This window comes from Chelonia mydas, chromosome 3 (assembly GCF_015237465.2).
Source record: "Chelonia mydas isolate rCheMyd1 chromosome 3, rCheMyd1.pri.v2, whole genome shotgun sequence".
Taxonomy (NCBI): Eukaryota; Metazoa; Chordata; order Testudines; family Cheloniidae; genus Chelonia; species Chelonia mydas.
The window spans coordinates 28,633,224-28,652,462 of NC_057851.1; the positions used below are offsets into that span (position 1 = coordinate 28,633,224).

Consider the following 19,239-nt stretch of genomic DNA (forward strand, 5'->3'; position numbering starts at 1 on the left):
TACTGTGTCGCTCTATTTCCTGCAGGAGTGCCTGGGGCTCATTGGCCCTGCAGCAATGCAAATAAGGAGACAGGCCCGCTCTTTATCCTGCTGCCGCTTCCTGACTCGCCCCTTGGGGCTGCAGGCACCTCCAGTGACTTGTACCCCCTGCTTCGCTCCAGCTGTTGCGCTCTCAGTTCCCGCCCGCGGCCCCCCCCCGCCCATTAGCGGGCTTCCCCCGCTCCGGCTCTGACTCCTCTAGCGCCCTCCCCGCCCTCTGGTCTCCCCCGCGGGCCCAGCCAGCCCCAGCTCGGCGGGGCGGCTCTAGCCACAACCAGCGGCTCAGGGCCCCGGCCCGCGCTGCAGGCGCCAGACAGCCGCTGGCGGGGCGGGTCCCGACTAGGCCTCCCCGGGAGAGCCGGGCTGGAAGGAGGAATCTGGAGGACCAGCACCTAACAGCTACTTTCCGCCCCCTCGGCGCGGGGCGGCGTCACTCGTCACTACCGGATCAAAGGGCAGCCGGAAGTCCCGGCGCGAGGGATTCCTTCCGGGTCGCTGATCCCGTCGCGTGCGCTGACTGCCGCTTGGCCGGCCACCCGCCAGCGGAGCGAGAGGCGCGGGCCGGCAGTCAGAGAAGGCGGCGGCCATGCAGGTCTCCAGCCTCAACGAGGTGAAGATCTACAGCCTGAGCGCGGGCCGGAGCCTCCCCGAGGTGAGACAAGAGCGGCCCCCGCCCGCTGCTGCCCGCAGCGGGATCCTGGCGCAGTCTCTGCTCCCGCGTGGGGGGGCGCGGGGGGGGGAGCTGCTCGGAAAACACCCCCGTGCTCCCCCTCCAGGACCGGGACAGGCGTGTCTGCGGCAGGGGAACCGCTGCCTCTGCTCCGTCTCATGTCCCCTCCCCAGCCGCCTGGGCGCTCCCCTCCTGGCCGGGCCCACGTCGGCGGGGGAGGGGGCGCTCAGGCTGGGAACACGGTTGCTGAAACCCCTTTAAACTTTGTGCGTGAACCTGACAGAGCGACGGAGTTTCTTCTAGAACGGCTGTAGCTGCCAGTTTGGGGGGGGGGGGCGTGTTCAGGCCTGTTTTTCTGGCTCTGTAAAGCCTGCCTCTGTTCGGTTGAAGATCTGCTTGAACAACAGGCGAAACGGTGAAACTTTCTCGACAAAACCTGCTGCCAAATGTGCAAACGGGCTGGAGAGAACTCCCTACATCAGTGGTTTTCAACCTTTTTTCAGTTGCAGATCCCCTAACAAATTTCCAGTGGAGGTGGCGATTGGGGCTGTGTACACACTACAGTTTAAGTCTGTATAAGTTATGCCACTCTGGTGTGAATAAGGGTTTGTCTGCACTGGCAATTAACAGCGCTGCAACTTTCTCCCCCAGGGGTGTGAACCCCCACCCTGGAGCGCAGCAAGTTGCAGTGCTATAAAGCGCCAGTATAAACAGTGCCCCAGTACTGGGCGTCATGCCCCTTGTTGAGGTGGGTTTTTTTAGAGCGCTGGGGGAACTCTCTCCCGGCGCTGCGCCATCACCACACAAGGCACATTAAAAGTGCTGCCAGTGTACGCTAGCCCTAATAAGCTACCCCCTTGAGTGAAGTATATTACACCAACGCAAGCACTGGTGTGGACAGCGCTGTCCCAACGACATAGCTGTTACTGCTCATGGGGACTGGAGTAATTGAGTTGATGGGAGAGCTCTCTCCCATCAGCTTAGCGCGTCTGCACTAGCAGGGGTGCAGCTGCAAGCTCTGTAGTGTAGCCATAGCCATAGTCAGTGAACTTGCAGGGGTGTGCGGACCACAGATTGAAAGCCGGTGCCCTAGAACTTTCTTCTCTAGTCTCTCTGGGATCAAGGTTTCAGTAGCCTTCAGAAGGAGATTAGACCTGTATGCAGATAATATTAATATCCAGAATTATATTAGTAAAAACCTCTAAAAAGTAAATGTTTATGGAGAAATATAATACCTCAGGCTTCAGAGATTAAGACAACCTCTAGCTATTAGAGGCTGGGGAAAGGTGAGCCGGGGTAGATTATCCCCTTTTTTATGCCTTCCTGCATCATGGTTTTTTTGCAGCGCTTCCGAAGCTCATGGTATTGACTACTGTTGGTGATAGGATACTAGGTTAGATGTACCTGTGGTCTGATCCACCTCTGCAATTCCTCTGTTCATACAGATGTTATAAATTGTGGTAGTAGTTCTTAAAAATTGGGTTTTAAGTTGATGGTGTCCCCTTAATATTTTTGTCCGTGTCTCACACGGATATCTGAGAAACAGAATCATAGAATATCAGGGTTGGAAGGGACCTCAGGAGGTCATCTAGTCCAACCCCCTGCTCAAAGCAGGACCAATCCCCAATTTTTGCCCCAGATCCCAAATGGCCCCCTCAAGGATTGAATTTACAACCCTGGGTTTAGCAGGCCAGTGCTCAAACCACTGAGCTATCCCTCCCCCCAAGGACAAAGTGGAGTGGACAAATAGGAATAGGACAAAGTGAAGAAAACTGAAGAAAAAATATTTTGTCTCATGACAAAATTGTAATAATTTTGAGTGAAGTCTGTGCTTGTTTTACCTAAATTAACTGCCCCAATAATAACCTTTTACATATTTGTGGATTATATCATTCTCTCCCACCCCATTCCTAGTCTCTTTCTTGACTGCTGTCCTAATCCTTGGAATTGTAACTTGTAGGGCTTTTAGACTTAGATAAAAGTTGTGTTGCCAGTATGTTAGCTAGCACATGCTAACTAATACATTTGAAAAGTTTAGTGTAGACTATGAAGTTTATATACTTTAACGTGTGCTAAACTGTTAGAGTTACAGCTAGGTAGGAGCCTTGTCTACACTAGACTGTTAAAACTTGTTAGTTAATTAGTGAACGTGCTAACAGCACATCTTAAAGCCTCATCTAGACAAGGCTAGAGTTGACGGCAAAGCTGGTTTTGGGAGTGTAAAGGGGCTAAGCCAGTGCTCGACCATCTCCCGCGCGGCGGGGAGCCACACTGGCTCACTGCACAGAGTTATCTTTGGGGAATTTGTCCGGCCGCTGGAGTCTCCCTCGGCAGCCCTTGCGGTAACTGGACTGAGCACTGTAGGTCTGGGCGGGGCACCTAATAGTCAGTAGCTCAGGCCCTCAGGCAGGGCTGAGCAAATAGCCCAATGTTAGTAGGCCAGGTCCTGGGTCAGGGCGGGGCACCAAATAGTCAGTAGCTCAGGCCCTCAGGCAGGGGCTGAGCAACACAGCATGTGTGAATTAGCCCAGGCCTCCAAGTACCTGGAAGAGGGAGAGATTGCCATCCATGAGTTGGGTGGCAGGAGGGACGCAGGCCCACCCACTCCACTGCGTCCCAGCCCGGGGCCCTAGCAGCAGCAAACAACCCGCTGCTGGGTCAGTGGGGATCCTGACCGCAACACACTGACATGGGTTCTGGCAGAATTACAGCCAGACTAGGGTCAGCTGTCCCCGGGCTACTTCCTAACTCCCCTCCTTCTGGTACCTGGGTCCCGGCAGTGATCTCCGGGGAGGTCTAGCACCATTGGTTCCTCGGGGCAGTGGACAAGCGGCCGGACTGGTAACTGCCCTGGATAGCTGGCGCAGGGCAGATCCAGCCAGTCTTGGTGTGGACCTGGGGCCGTGGGGTTTTCCCAGTTGCGGGCTAGGCTGGCTACGTCTGGCCTCCCCGGCGGCTGGTCCTGTAGTGAGCTCTGAGGGCCCACCTTTCTACTTCTGGGTTGCCGCCTGTCTCTCTGAGGGGCGGGCTCAGAGCTTCCTGGCTCCGTCCACTCTGGTGGCTGGAGGGGCTCGACCCTCTCTGGGGAGCCACACCACCTCGCTACCCCCCTCTCCCCCAAGTCTGGCTCCCGCTCGTCGGGGTCAGACTCTTCCATCCCTCCTAGGTGGGACAGAAAGTCTGCGTTCGCATGGTCCTTACCAGCCCTATGCCGGATGGTGAAAGCTTAGGGCTGTAAGGCCAGATACCACCGCAGTAATCGATAGTTGTTGTTCTTCATTTTTGTTAACCATTGGGGAGGGGGCATGGTCTGTGACTAACGTAAATGGAGCCCCGAGGAGGTAATACCGCAGGGCGTCACAGGCCCACTTCACGGCGAGTGCTTCCGTCTCGATCACAGCATAGTTCTTCTCGTAAGGGAAGAGTTTTCGGCTGAGGTATAGGACCGGGTTGTCATCTCCATCCACATCCTGGGATAGGACAGCCCCGAGCCCCACCTCCGAGGCATCGGTGTGGAGGATGAACCCCCAGTCAAAGTCCGGACTGTATAGGACTGGCTCCTGGCAGAGACACGTCTGGAGTGTCTGAAAGACGTCTTCACAGTTTTGGGACCATTGCACTCGCCGGGGACTGTTCGTCAAAAGTCCTGTTATGACAAAAGTCCTGTGATGGAAGCAAATTGTGGAATGAACTGCTGATAGTAGCTGGTGAGCCCCAGGAACTGTTGTACTTGGTGTTTCGTAGTGGGAGGCGGACAGGCTGCCAGGGCTTGCACTTTCCCCACGAGGGGTCTCACTCGTCCTTTCCCTATGATGTACCCAAGGTACATGGCCTCCTGCCACCCGATGCAACACTTTTTCGGGTTGGCTGTCAGTCCCGCCTGCTGCAGTGATCTCAGGACCACAGCTATGCGTTCCAGGTGGTCCTCCCAGTGGCGGCTGTATATCACGACATCATCCAAATAGGCCACCACGTAGGCTTGACGGGATCGCAACAGGAGATCCATCAGTCGCTGGAACGTCGCCGGGGCCCCATGGAGGCCAAAAGGCATCCAGGTAAACTGGTAGAGTCCCAAGGGGGTCGCGAATGCAGTCTTCTCCTTAGAGGTGTAGTCGAGCGGGATCCGCCAGTACCCTTTACTGAGGTCGAGGGTGGTAATGAAGTGGGCCTCCCCCAGGCGGCCAAGCAGTTCATCTACACGGGGCATAGGGTAGGCATTGAACCGTGAGATGGTGTTCACCCGCCGGAAGTCTATACAAATGCGCCAGGTGCCGTCGGGCTTGGGCACAAAGACTACCGGGCTACGCCACTCACTCTGCAATGGCTCAATGACTCCTAAGGCTAGCATGGCCTGTACCTCTTCCTCCACCTTCTGTCGCATTCAGTATGGCAGCGGCCTCGTTGTCTCCCAGATTACCTTTCCCGGCTCGGTCTGGATGGCGTGATGGACCAGGGTCGTATAACCGGGTAGGGCCGTAAAGGTTCTCCAGAACGCCTGTAGTAGACATTGAGCCTGCTTGTGCTGTTCCTCCATGAGGGTATTGCCGAGCTGGGGGCTGTCCTCAGTCAGGGGTGTGCAGGGACCCAACTCTGGCTCTGGCAGGCAAGGGTTAATCAGCAGACCCTCCCGTTGTCGTCACGGTTTCAACAAATTCACATGATACAGTTGGGTCTTGTTGCGCCGGTTGGGCTGGTAGATCTCGTAGGTGACAGGCCCGACCTTCCGAGCCACCTCATAGGGTCCCTGCCAGCGGGCCAGCAACTTCGACTCGCTCGATGGCAGGAGGCGCAGGACCCGATCCCCCGGTTCAAAGGCACGCACCTGTGCGTCCTGGTTATAGGTTTGTTCCTGTGTCTCCTGCATGGCCTTCAAATTGTTATGAGCTACGGCTCCAGCCTGAGCGAGGTACTCCTGCAGCTGGAGGACATACTTCAGGAGGCCTTGGGTTGGAGAAGGGGACTGCTCCCATGTTTCCTGCATGAGGTCCAGCAGGCCCCATGGATGGCGTCCATATAGCAGCTCAAACGGGGAGAACTTTGTCAACGACTGGGGTACCTCTCGGATGGCTAGCAGCAAGGGAGGGAGCAGCTGGTCCCACCGGCATAGCTCCTCTGGGGGGAACTTCTGCAACATCTCCTTCAGGGTCTGATTGAACCATTCCACCAGCCATCCATCTGTGGGTGATAGACGGAGGTGCGTAATGGTTTCACCCCTAGGAGGTTGCATACCTACTGCAACAACCGGGAGGTGAAATTAGTGCCTTGGTCCGTTAAGATTTCCCGGGGCAGGCCCACTCGGGCAAAGACCTTCACCAGTTCACCAGCGATGGCCTGGGCGGTGGTGCTCCGCAATGGCACGGCCTCCGGGAACTGGGTGGCGTAGTCAATGATGACCAAGACATACCGGAACCCTGAAGCACTTTTCGGGAGTGGGCCCACCAGGTCCATGGTCACTTGCTTGAATGGTGTCTCTACTATGGGCATGGGAACTAGAGGGGCCCTGGGTACTCGCGGGGGAGCGGCTAACCGGCACTCTGGGCAGGAGCTACAGTAGTTCCTCACTTCCTGGTGAACACCAGGCCAGAAGAACCGCGTCAAAATCTGGGCGAGGGTCTTTTCGTGGCCTAAGTGCCCGGCAGTGGGGATGTCATGCGCAAGCTTCATCACAGCCCGTCAGTGACACCGTGGTACCAGCAGCTGCGTTCGTGGTTCCTTCGTGCGGGGGTCGCAGTCAATCCGGTACAGATGGTTCCAGCGTAGCTCGAAGTGGGGCCACTGCATTGTGCGCTGGGGGTCGACCACAGTCCCATCAAAGGCCGCTAGGTATTCAAAGGCCTGGCTCAGGGTGGGGTCGGCTTTTTGGTCCTGGCAAAAATCACTATGGAGTTGGGGTTCGGCAGAGGGTCTCAGCAGGGGGCCGTCTGTTTCCTCGGTCCCTCCTCCGGGTTCCTGGGTCCCGTCCTCCTCCTCCGGTAGGGCCTTGGGAAATTCTCCTTCCAGCGTCGGGGTAGAGCGGAGGATCTCCTCGAAGGCGGCCAGTCCTGCCCCAGGATCACAGGGTATGCAAGTCGAGGGGCCAGGCCAACAACGATTCGTCAGGTGACCCCGGCCACTGTCAATGGGATCCAGGCACTGGGGTAGGGCTGAACATCGCTGTGGATGCATTGCAGCTGAATTGTTCCCAAGTGGGGGTCCACCCGGGGTCCCAACGCCTGGTGAATCAGTGTCTGCCCGCAGCTGGAGTCTAGCAGGGACTGGGTGGGATGGTCCCCGACAGCTACCGGCACTGTGATCTTGGGAGCCTGTGGTAGCCGGGCCCTGGTTTCCCCCGCACAGACATGGCCGAAGCTGCAGTCCATTTCTGTGCAGTCCCGCTGCAAATGTCCATACTTCCCACATAGAAAGCAGGGCCCGAGTTCAGGACGACCACCCCGGGTGGGGGCTCCTGATGGGCTCCTAGGTGCACTCCAACTGGTCCCTGGGAAATTCAGCATGGTGGTTGCAGACCCTTGTTGAGGGGGGAGCTCAGGGCGTCTGGCCTGAGGCCCTGAGTGAGCCTTTTGCCTGCGGGGGAGGTTCCGTCGTTTGGTCGGAGTGCCCCCTTTTCTTTCGGTGTTAGTGCGCTCTGGCCCAGGGGTTTGGGTTCGGATGACGGGCCTCACCAGCGTTTCAGCCTCGAGGAAGTCTTCCATCAGCGTGACGGCGGCTGCTAACATTGCTGGCCGATGGTGGAGCACCCAGGCCCGTCCTCAGGCCGGGAGGATGTGCACGAACGGTTTTAAAATGACTTGTTCCATGACCTCCTCTGCCGTCTTCCTCTCCGGTTGTAGCCACCGCTTGCACGTTTCCTTCAGGGTTTGGGCCACCAGCTGGGGTCGGGTGCCTGTGTGGTATGTCTGACTTCGGAACCGCTGTCAAAAGGTGTCTGGGCTGACGTCCAAGATCGCTGCTTTTAGCTGGTTATAATCCCTTGCCTCATATGTAGGCAGCCCCCGGTATGCCGTTTGGACAGTCCCGGTCAAGTACGGGGCCAAAAGAGTGGCCCATTGGTCAGGGGCCCACTCAGCAACCAGCGCCACCCGTTCAAATGTCACCAAGAAAGCCTCGGGGTCATAGTCAGGTCCCATCTTGGTTAGCCGGACTGGCACTGTGGTGCGTGAGGACCCGGCCGCATTTCCCAGCTGCGGTTCCGCGGGGCGCGGTAATGCTGTCACTAACTGCTGGAGCTGGGCTCCTAGCTGCTGCTGGAGCTGGGCAGCGGCTTGCTGTCACTCCTGGGTCTCCATCAGGAGCTTAATTAGTCGATCCATCTCCATGGCTCTCCCCCTCAAACCCCTTCTCACAGGGGCTGAGGGATCGTGCCTGCATTCTCCACCACGTGTAAAGGGGCTGAGCCGGGGCTCAACCCCCTCCGGGGTGGCGGGGAGCCACACCGGCTCGCTACACACAGTTAACTTTGGGGAATTTGTCCGACCATGGGAGTCTCCCTCGGCAGCCCTTGCAGTAACTGGACTGAGCACTGTAGGTTTGGGCGGGGCACCAAATAGTCAGTAGCTCAGGCCCTCGGGCAGGGGCTGAGCAACACAGCATGTGTGAATTAGCCCAGGCCTCCAAGGACCTGGGAGAGGGGGAGATTGCCATCCACGAGTTGGGTGGCAGGGAGGACGCAGGCCCACCCACTCCACTGCGTCCCAGCCCGGGGCCCTAGCAGCAGCAAACAACCCGCTGCTGGGTCAGTGGGGATCCTGACCGTAACACACTGACATGGGTTCTGGCAGAGTTACAGCCAGACTAGGGTCAGCTGTCCCCAGGCTACTTCCTAACTCCCCTCCTTCTGGTACCTGGGTCCCAGCAGTGGTCTCTGGGGTGTCCAGCATCATGGGTTCCTCGGGGCAGTGGACAAGCGGCTGGACTGGTAACTCCCCTGGATAGCTGGCGCAGGGCAGGTCCGGTAACTCCCCTGGATAGCTGGCGCAGGGCAGGTCCAGCCAGTCTTGGTGTGGACCTGGGTTTTCCCAGTTGCGGGCTAGGCTGGCTACGTCTGGCCTCCCCGGCAGCTGGTCCTGTAGTGAGCACGGAGGTCCCACCTTTATACTTCCGGGTTGCGCCTTTCTACTTCCGGGTTGCCACCTGTCCCCCTGAGGGGCGGGCTCAGAGCTTCCTGGCTCCGCCCACTCTGGTGGCTGGAGGGGCTCGACCTTCTCCGGGGCAGCGGGGAGCCACACTGCCTCGCTACAGGGAGGCTGTGATTCTTAAGATTTTATGTGGGAAAAAAAATGTATAACTGCTCTGATTGCAAAGATAAACGTTCTGAATTTAAAAGCTGTAATAATCAGGTGAGTGTTGAGAGACTCACAGCACACTCAAGTTTTCAATTACTTTTTTTCTTAAGTGTGAAATTATTAAATATCTTCATGGAAATGCTTGCTTTGCTATACATAGCACAATAAACAGAAAAAGAATTAATTTGACTGTTAGATCCCAGCATTGTTTCACTGGCAAATTTGAAAAGTCTAACTCACACTCTCTTTTCCTAGCACTTTAATACTGACAGCAATTATTTTCCTTTTCTTACAGTGGCTTTCCGATAGGAAGAAGAGAGCACTACAAAAGAAAAATGTGGGTAAGTTGTCCTTAACACATACTGTTCAGTAAAAATGGGTTGCATTTATATAGCATCCTAGTCCAGAAGTAGATCAAAAAACTTTACAAACTGATTTAAGAGCTACAATTATATCTTGCTTATGTATGTAGATAGTTGGCAGCCACCTTTGGATTGAAGAGGCACAGCTGTAAATTGTTGTAGATTATGGGGTCAAGAACTAAACTTTCTCATGCGCAATATTGTACAGTTGACTGGATGAATTATGGGTTGTTCTTGAATTCCTATGAAGCATCAGGTGTTGGCCATTGTAGGAAGTGGGACAGAATATATGCTGGACCCTTTTACATATACATTATGGTAAGATTATATCTGCATCAGAAATGTGACAATTATGATCCTCAAGGACAATGCAGTTGGTTATACTCACATTTCTCAGCACTGAGTACTGATATCAGAGCATTCTTTTCTAGCAAGAAGTCCTGTCACCAAGATCTGTTGTTTAATTAAAATGTGGATTTTACATTTTGAGTTGAAGCCTCCTCTTCTTGTCCCAGACTCTATGCTGTTAAAAAATGCCCAGCAAACAAAAAAACCTGCAAACAAAAATACCTACCCATGCGTAGTCATGCTCCTCTGCCTAGAGATCGGGAGGAAAAAAAAAACACCTTTTTACTCTGGATTTTTATGTTCTTTTGTTTTTGGTATAAATACCATAGTGATAACTGCCATACGGAAAGCTAAAATAGATATATATATTGGATTTTATTGCATGAATCCATAACAGAGGGCAATATGATACACTATATCAGGGTTTCTCAGCCCATGGGTCGGGACCCAAAATTCGTTCGCCAGAATATTTCAGAGGGTCGTGTGGCAACTCGTGTGGCTACAATCCTGTGAAGCTGGCTGGGCTGCCTCCCTACTCCAGGAAACCTCCGGGGTCCTGGTGCCACTCAAGTTCACTGCAACCCTAGAAGTTGCAATGCCTGGAGTGGAGAGCCACGCCCAGCCAGCCCCACAGCACAGGAGCTGCAAGAGCCGCCCCTGTGGGGTGAGTGCTGGGCAGAATCTGCCGGAAACTACCCCAGGGCCTCCATTCCCAGATTATTTACTGGGTCATGACAGGCTATAAACATTTACAGCCCAAAAAGGTTGGGAACCACTGCACTATACAATGTCTCTGCTTTATAAGGTAAAAAGCTATTTAACACACTGTCTGTACTATAATTATACTAATGTACCATAACTGAAATGGCATGATTTGTTCTATATTGATATAGTCTACTTCCGAAAAATCACAGAATTTACTGATCTGTAAATTTATCACTCAGCATATTTTTGGAAGCAGTATTAATTATTCCTAGGGGAATTCTGCCCATCTGTGGACTAGCAGAATTCATTTGTCTCACATAATTTTGTAAAAAGAAAAGGAGTACTTGTGGCACCTTAGAGACTAACAAATTATCCGATGAAGTGAGCTTTAGCTCACAAAAGCTTATGCTCAGATAAATTTGTTAGTCTCTAAGGTGCCACAAGTACTCCTTTTCTTTTTGCGGATACAGACTAACACGGCTGCTACTCTGAAACCTGACATAATTTTGTATTTTCCCACATAAAAAGCACTTTGCCTAAGAAGTGCTGAAGTTCCGCCTTTTGCCCAGAAGAGGCCGCTGTGGCCCTAGAACAGCCAGCATGAAAGCAGCTGGCTGTTCCGGCGCCACAGCGACTTCTGGTGGACAAAAGGCGGAACTGCAGCACTTCTTAGGCAAAGTGCTTTTTATGTGGGAAAATACAAAATTCTATGCCCGGTGCTGCAGAATTCTCCCAGGAATAGAGTTCACCACAGCACCCTGCCTGCAGAGCTAGGTTAGGACAGAGTGGGGCACACAGGGCTGCTGGGGGTCACAGACTGGGGTTCAGAATGGCTCGTGCGGGGGCGGGGGGGGGGGGGGACAGACTGGAGCATGGGCTCAGGAACTAGTGGGGTGATAGCGTTGAGCCTGGGGGAGGGGCGGGGGTGGGGCAGACATGCCTGACTGAATGAGAGAGGCTTGGGGTCAGCCAGGGTCTGCATGGTGGAGGCTTCCCAACACCCTAACAATCTTTCCCCCCACCTCTGCAAAGAAAAACCTCCCACCAACACCCTCCAGGTTCACTCCTAGGCTCCTTCCCTCTCCCTCAACTCCCTGACTCCCCCAAGCCTTTGCACTGCTTCTGACAGGTGCAGGAAATACAATTCTGTATTGTAACTTAAATGACTTACACAAAGTTCTGTATTAATATGCCTCGTAAGGAATCTGTCAAAAAAAAATTACCAGAATCTTTTTTTTTTTTTTTTGTCTGTGTTGTTACAGACATACTTTCTGACAGATATTTTGAAACAAATTACCAAAATAATTGTAACTGGCTTAATTATATTGTGTTATTTTGACAAATAAAATATGCAGAATTTCAAATATTCTGTACCAAATTTTAAATTTTTTGGTGCCGAATTTTTAATTTTTTTGCGCAGAATTCCCCCAGGAGCATTATATTAAATGTTAATCATGCTTAAAATGAGGATTTTTGTCCTTTGTTTAGTTACTAATGATGCTGCCTTAGAAAACTTTGCCTGTCAAACAAAAGATGTTACCAGTTTTCTTTAATAGGAATGTTTTCTGTTCAGATGTTCGCAGAAGAATTGAACTTATTCAAGACTTTGACATGCCCACAGTTAGCACAAAGATTAAGGTATCAAGGGATGGACAGTATATTATGGCAGCTGGTGAGTTAACTAAATGTTTATGTATGCTAAAGGCTAAAATATTAGAAAACCTTGACTTGGAGCTACCTTACTGATGGAGAGAAGACTTTCTAGATAATTTTTAAGTGTCAGTGTATAGGTGCTTTTTCAGCTTACTGTTACCAGGTGGTGATCCTGGTAGCTCACATGTCATGATGCTCCGTGAAGCACTTCTTTGTAGCACAAGGGTATTTGTAGAATTTAATTAAGTTATTTTTTGCAAATGGAGGCTGCCCTTGACACTTCTATTACATGTGTATGAATCTGGCTTTCAAAATAAGTTTTTAAAGTTTAATTGATTGAAAATCCCAGTGGCCACCAAACTGTTTACTGATCCAAATTTGCATAAATAATGAAACCTAGTTTTGATTACTTTTGATTTGAAGAAAAAAAAAAAAATCAGTGAAACTCTAAATATTTAATGGATTGGCCCAGGTAAACCATATATTATTTGATATTAAATGAACTATTTTAAGACATGATAGCTGCATGTCTGACTTGGTGAATGAACAGTAAATGTTGTCTTTAGTTATGAATCTCACTTTAATGGTAAAGTGTAAAGAAAATGTTATCTTCCTATTCCTTTCTATGGGTACTTCAGCCATTTTGGTTAAAATGCTCCTGTTATGATTATTGTACAAGAATAATAATCATATCATCTTTTAAATTAATCTGGTATTCTTTAAAAGGATGGAGGTATAGTACTACAACTAAACTTCACAGAAAGAACTACTGAGAATTAGTTATTTAAGCAGACCTGAGCAATCTAATACAGTACATAGGCTTAGCCTTTCAGACTGATTAGAAGGTACTATTGTTAAATCCAGTCACAGAGACCGTTATCTTCAGCTTAGATGTGTTTGTGTGTGGTTTTCAGAATAAATCTGCAGCACCAAGATCAAGGTTTTCAAAAACGGGTCCCTAAAGTTATGTCCCTACGTGGCATGATATTTAAAAGTTGCAAGCACTCAGCAGCTACCATTGATTTCTAGGGCTAAAGGTCCCAACAGTTGAAATAATGGCAAAAGTAAACACTGTGCATACTTAAGACCTGACTCTGTTTAACTGATTGTTTTGAAAACATATTCTCTGGTTTGCTTATGTCAGTGATAAAACTGTTTTGCAGGAACATATAAGCCAAGGATCCGGTGTTTTGATACCTATCAGTTATCCCTGAAATTTGAAAGATGCTTGGATTCTGAAGGTCAGTAAATGATATGGCTTTAAACTGTATATGGGAAACAGTGTAGACCTGTGAGTAGAGCACTGAAGTGGAGTAAAGAGACCTGTGTTCTGTCATTAACTTGTTGTGATTTATGCAAGTCACTTTTTCGTACCTCCATTTTCCCATCTGTAAAAGGGGGATAATGTTACTTAACGTATGTTGTAAAGCATTTTGCAATCTGTGAGAACTTAAATAACATATCTAAAGCAAAGCACAGGCTATCTGATTTACCTTGTAACTTAAGTTTGTAAGATCATAAGGTTTTACATTGCACTTTTCTTGGTAATTGTTAGATCCAAATGTCCATATGTATCTTTGGTCAACCCAAATGGGATTTCTGTAATCAATAAGATTGCTAGAAAGTGAGCCATCAATCCTAGATGGCTGGCTGGCCTTTTACAAATTTTTTTTTTAATTACAAAAAAAATCTAATCAAATAACCTTTATCTAATCAGCTATCAAGAAAAGCAATAAGTACAGAGTAAAACTTACTAATTTGCCTACTCCTGTCTTGAATAGTAGAAACTGTCACACCAGTATTGCAGTTTCTTCTTTCCAAGTGAATCAATCTAGTTAGTGTTCTAGAAAACTGTAAAAAGCTTTAATTTTTTTTATTCGGTATCAAATTTAAATCTGTAAGCAAGCTAAGGTTATTAATTATATGTTAATTGCTTACATTCTGAATGGAATTTGAGCTTATTTGCCTTCTTTCCTATCTGAAAAGCACTTTACATGTTGTGAGTGCTACTAGAAATGAATAAATAATTTCATCTAAAAAACTAAATTAAGATATTGTTAAAGTTGTGTGGTTAAGTGCTCAAGATATGACAAAGGCAAGGTTGTACTTTGTGCATATTCGTTATGATAACCTTTAATTTCATGATTACATCTCCATTTGTTTTAAACACGTGTATAGTCTTCTAGTATTCCAGAAAAACAATCTGTGAAAGTCATTAATTTACAAAGAACTCCTTCAGAGTAAGTACAACAGTTTAATAGTGGACACCTGCTGGCATATAAAAGCTGCCTAAATTCACCAAAAAAAATTGCCTTTCTCTGACTTAACTAGCATCTAACTAGACTGAGTCAAAAAAGATATACTTGAGTATTATTTTAAGGAAAATACATTGCTTACAAGAATGATAAAACATTACGAGATGCTACATGTGTATCTCTAAGGCTTTAGAAAAGTATATGAAGTATTTGATCATGTAATTAAAGATTGCATACATAACGCATTGACGTCAGTGTGAACTACTTACATGATGAAAGTTAAGCATCAAAGATCTAGGTCACTGTTTGTAAATCATGTTTACATAATTGATTCTTAAACTTCCTTTATTCCTCCTCCTCCCCAGTGGTTACATTTGATATTTTATCAGATGATTACTCAAAGGTATGTTTAATATTTTATTTTTAATGTCTATTGAGAACTGAATTATTTTAGACTTCTATGTATTAAAGGGATACTGCCAATACAAACTTTTGAAGTTGATGAGTTAAAAAAATGAAAGTCCAGTTTCTTTAAATAGCATGTCCTGACTCTTTAAAATGATCTTTAAAATGTTTTATTTTTTTCTGCCTCTGTTGTTTGGATGTCTTCTCCTGAATAGTCAGGATACAGGACAAAGAACAAAACTGGAAGTTAATGCAAAGTTTGGTCAAAAATACAAAAAAATGAAATGTGAAAAAGAAGGAAATGTCTTTACTAATTTCTTTCAGTTATAGACATTTTAGGCTTCGTCTATATTAGTAACAGTGTATCGGGTATGTGTTCCTATATGCCTCAGTGACTAGCAGGCTGCATCCACACTGCAGTGTACAGCTACACGTGACAGTGGATGGTCCTCTCCTCACTGCTTCTCCCCTTTCCCTGCTGCCAGAGCCTTCAACTTTGACAGGGAAAGGCTCCCGCAGCAGGAAAGGGGCAAGGCAGTACACTGCTAAAAATAGCAGGGTAGATATGGGAGGCATTTCTCAAGTGTGTAAAGAGCTGTGTAGGATAGATACTCCCACGATTCTGGTGCGTCTTTACTCGCCTAAGCAATTCCTCACCATCTACAGTACTGTTTATACCCGTGCTAGGGGGCTATTCTCTACACACCACTGTAAATATAGACATAGCCTTAGTCACAGTCATTCACAACTACAAGGTAGGTACAAATTTTTCAGACAGAAATGTGATTTTTTTTTTCAAATTGACTGTTCCTTTAAATGTGAATGTATTTAAGGTGCTAATTGATCAAGTTGTTAACATGTGTTTAATGTTAAGCATGTGAGTAATTTTGTTGACTTCAATAAGACTACTCAGATGTTTAAATTTAGACATATGCTTAAGTACCTTGCTGAATCAGGACCTCCGTTTCCCTGGACAGACATTGCCATTTTATTGGATACGTAATCTTGTTGCTTTTCTAGATTCAGAATGTCTAAAATTCTGCCACCTGCTAGATAACTAAGAATAACTGTGTCAGCATTGAAGGGGAAAAGGAGGGAACTGATTCTATGAGTTACAGCAATCTTCCACCTGCTTTCTCTCTAAAGGTACGTCTACACTATGGAGACTATAGTGGCATAGTCCAGTAGTGTAGACGCAGCGTACGTTGACAGAAAGGGGTTTTCTGTTGGTGTAGGAACACCGCGTCCCGAGCGATGTTAGCTGCATTGATGGAAGCACTCTTCCATTGACGTAGCTGCGTCTACACTGGGGTTTATGTTGGCATAGCTGTGTTGGTCAGAGGTGTGATTTTTTTCATACCTGTGACCAATGTAGCTTTCTAGACAAAGCCTAAGAGAAAATGCTGGCCATCTTAAGGACTGAAAAAAGAACTTGTAAGGTTATCAGAGGACATTTTTGTTTACAAATTAGTTTCCTGTCTGGTTACTAAATATAGTCTTGCTTTTTTGTGTTTAGCTGAAATTGCCAATATATTCAGATGTAGAAAAACTATTTAGAGAACTTGTCTAACTCCATATTTTCCTTTTTGTATGTCTTTTTTTAACTTTATTATCCAAAAACATACTATATAATCAATAAGGAGAAAAACTGAAAACCAGTCCAAATAATCCTACCTACTTTAAATTAGCAAAAAAACCTAGGAGTACTTGTGGCACGTTAGAGACTAACAAATTTATTTCGGCATAAGCTTTCGTGGGCTAAAACCCACTTCATTCGCCCATGAAAGCTTATGCCCAAATAAATTTGTTAGTCTCTAAAGTGCCACAAGTACTCCTAGTTTTTTTTGCTGATACAGAGTAACACGGCTACCACTCTGAAACCTGTCACCATTTAAATTAGTAGTGCATTCAAGATATTTTTAATCAAAGAGGCATTACTCTGGAAGTATTTACTATTTGATGTTTTTATGACTCACTGTGTAGGTTTAGTAAGGAACGGTGTTTTTGTTCCCTGACCTTTTCAAAGAAGGTTGTCTTTCCATTTGTCTGTTACCCGTACCAGTAGCCAGATACATTAGGGAAGTTGGTCTTGTCATCCAGTGGTTTTATTTTCTAGGAATAACTCAGTGGTGGCAGAAACTGACATGATGCTAAGGGAAAACTAATATAAAAAAGTTCCACTGAGTTGGATCTATTTATTAATAAAGGAAAACCTGAGTGTTTTCCGTTCCAGTATTGTAGAGACTTTCCAAAAATATCTAAAACAACAATTATTAGAGATTGAGGGAAACTTCAACATTTGTATGTTCTTTAATTACTCTGAGCTTACTTTATGGAGGCATGAAATTTGATTGTGTTTTATTTTTTAGGTACATTTTGAAAAGTCTTTAAAAATTCTTTTTGTGTGGGAAGTAAAGGAGGATGAATATTCAGATTTGTCCTTGAAAATAAACTGCATCTCTGCTCCCCCTGAGAGTGATCCTTTGATGTCTTTCCCCCTTTCCTTCTGTCGGTGGACTTAGAACATGCTGTTAAAGCTTAAATTGAATAAGATCTCATTTTGCGTTAATCTCTTTAACTTATTTTCTGTACCGCTCCATGCTTCAGAAACTTCCTTTAGTTTTACTAGACTGTCAAGTTAGAACAGAAGAGATTCTAGTTAGACTAGAGAAGAGAATTGACCTGGGCATCATTGTAAAAAGCTGAATGAAGAGCTCTGCTTAATGTGCAGCTGCGGTCAAAAGCCAAGCAAGATGTTAGGCTGCATGAGGAATTGGATGGAGAATAATTTGGAAAATGTTGTTATGCCATTATATAAATGAATGGGGTGGCCTCATTTGCAATATTAATCACCCACATTGTAAAAAAATAAATAAATTGCAGAATGATCAAGGATGTGGGAAAACTATGTTGAAGAGAGATTGAAAATATATGGATCCTTTATGTTAGAAAGGAGATGAATAAGAGGGGACATGATAAAATTATGTAAAATAATTAATGGTCTTGAGGATGTAGATCAGGAATTTCTGTTCTCCCTGTCTCATAACTCAAGAACAACAGATATTCAATGAAATTAAAAGGTGGCAAATTCAAGTAATTTTTCGCACAACCTGTAATTGAATTCTGGAACACATTGCCACAGGAAATTGTTGAGGCCAAGAATTTAGCAAAATTCAAAATAGGTTTGGACTTCTATGTGAATAACATGAATATCCAGAGTTGCTATAATTAATGGTAACAAATTGTGGGGAATGGATACTCAACCTCTAGCTTTTGGGTTTAAGTCAGTCTCTAGTTCTTGGATCATGAGACCTAATGTATGGGGCAGATTATCTTGCATCTGTCTGCTGCAGCATTCTTACACCTTCCTCTCAAGCATCTGGTGCTGGCCACTCTCTGAGACATGAAACATGATATCAAAGGTGCTCATCAGTTAGACATCGGTCCTTCCCTTCCCTTCAGGGAGTGGTGATGGTAGGGGAGCTGTTCATATATGCATGCAAATTTCAGACAAATGAACAGAAAACGCCACCACCATTATGCAACTTTTTAAACGCATGTGTAAATTTCACTAAAAATATTGATCAAAGGCTACAGAAATCATTTGGAAAGATTCTCTTCAAATTAATTTATCAAACTCTCTCCCCATACCCAATGAAAATAGCAAGTCAGGATCAATGTTAGTAAATTTTACCATTGTTAGTGAAATACAATGTTATTTAAAAATAATAGCCAAATCAGTTGGTTTTGATAAAAACCTGTGAGTTTGAAAAATCACTGGAGTTTTCTTTAAAGAAAAGAGTAACGAGGGTGGGGTAGGGGAGGAAACCATCAGGAAAAAACCAACCAACCCCCAAATCCTTTCTGCTTTGTGTTTTCAGATTGTCTTCTTGCAGTGTGACAGATACGTTGAGTTTCATTCACAACATGGCCGTTATTACAGGACAAGAATACCAAAGTTTGGTAGAGATTTCTCCTACCACTACCCATCATGTGACCTGTATTTTGTAGGAGCAAGGTATTGATCCAGATGGGCTGGTCTTTGTTTTCATTTTTCTTAGGACTGTTTTTTTTTTTCTTCGGACTGTTTTTTTTTTTTCTTCAAGTATAAAATGAAGCTAAAAATATACTGTAAAAATTGACAATTCCATCTACATGCATAGTGGAAAATACTATTCTTCGGTGAAGAGTAGAAAATGTTGGTGATAGAAAATCTAAGCTGGTTCATTAAACAGAAGACTTTACAAAATTAATCGCAATAACACTCAGGAAGGAAAAATCATACACAAATACTAATTTGGGAATAACTCTGTAGACAATAATACTGCAGAAAAAGATCCGGGGGGGGGATATTGGATCACAATTTGAATATGGGCCAACAATGCGATGCAGTTGCAAAAATGGCTGATATCATTCTGGGGTGATATTTACAAGATTATCATATGTAATATATTGGAGGTAATTGGCTCTCCTTAGCACTGATGAGACCTGAGCTGGAGTATTGTGTCCAGTTCTGGGCG

The 19,239-nt window shown here is 46.7% G+C and overlaps 1 protein-coding gene across 3 annotated transcripts in view; it reads left to right on the plus strand.

Annotated features, from left to right (window-relative positions):
- Positions 1-449: 449 nt before the first annotated feature.
- Positions 450-19,239, plus strand: part of NOL10 (nucleolar protein 10) — a 93,873-nt gene continuing 75,083 nt past the window's right edge. The window contains exons 1-6 of one of the 3 annotated variants that reach the window (XM_037894060.2): positions 450-691; positions 9,287-9,332; positions 11,980-12,078; positions 13,223-13,300; positions 14,680-14,717; positions 18,601-18,737. In XM_037894060.2, the coding sequence (XP_037749988.1) occupies positions 626-691; positions 9,287-9,332; positions 11,980-12,078; positions 13,223-13,300; positions 14,680-14,717; positions 18,601-18,737 (464 nt within the window). In that variant the 5' untranslated portion in view covers positions 450-625. Of the gene's footprint in view, positions 692-9,286; positions 9,333-11,979; positions 12,079-13,222; positions 13,301-14,679; positions 14,718-15,739; positions 15,866-18,600; positions 18,738-19,239 lie in introns of those variants that run through there. The other 2 variants (XM_037894061.2, XM_037894062.2) reach the window with 2 other exon arrangements.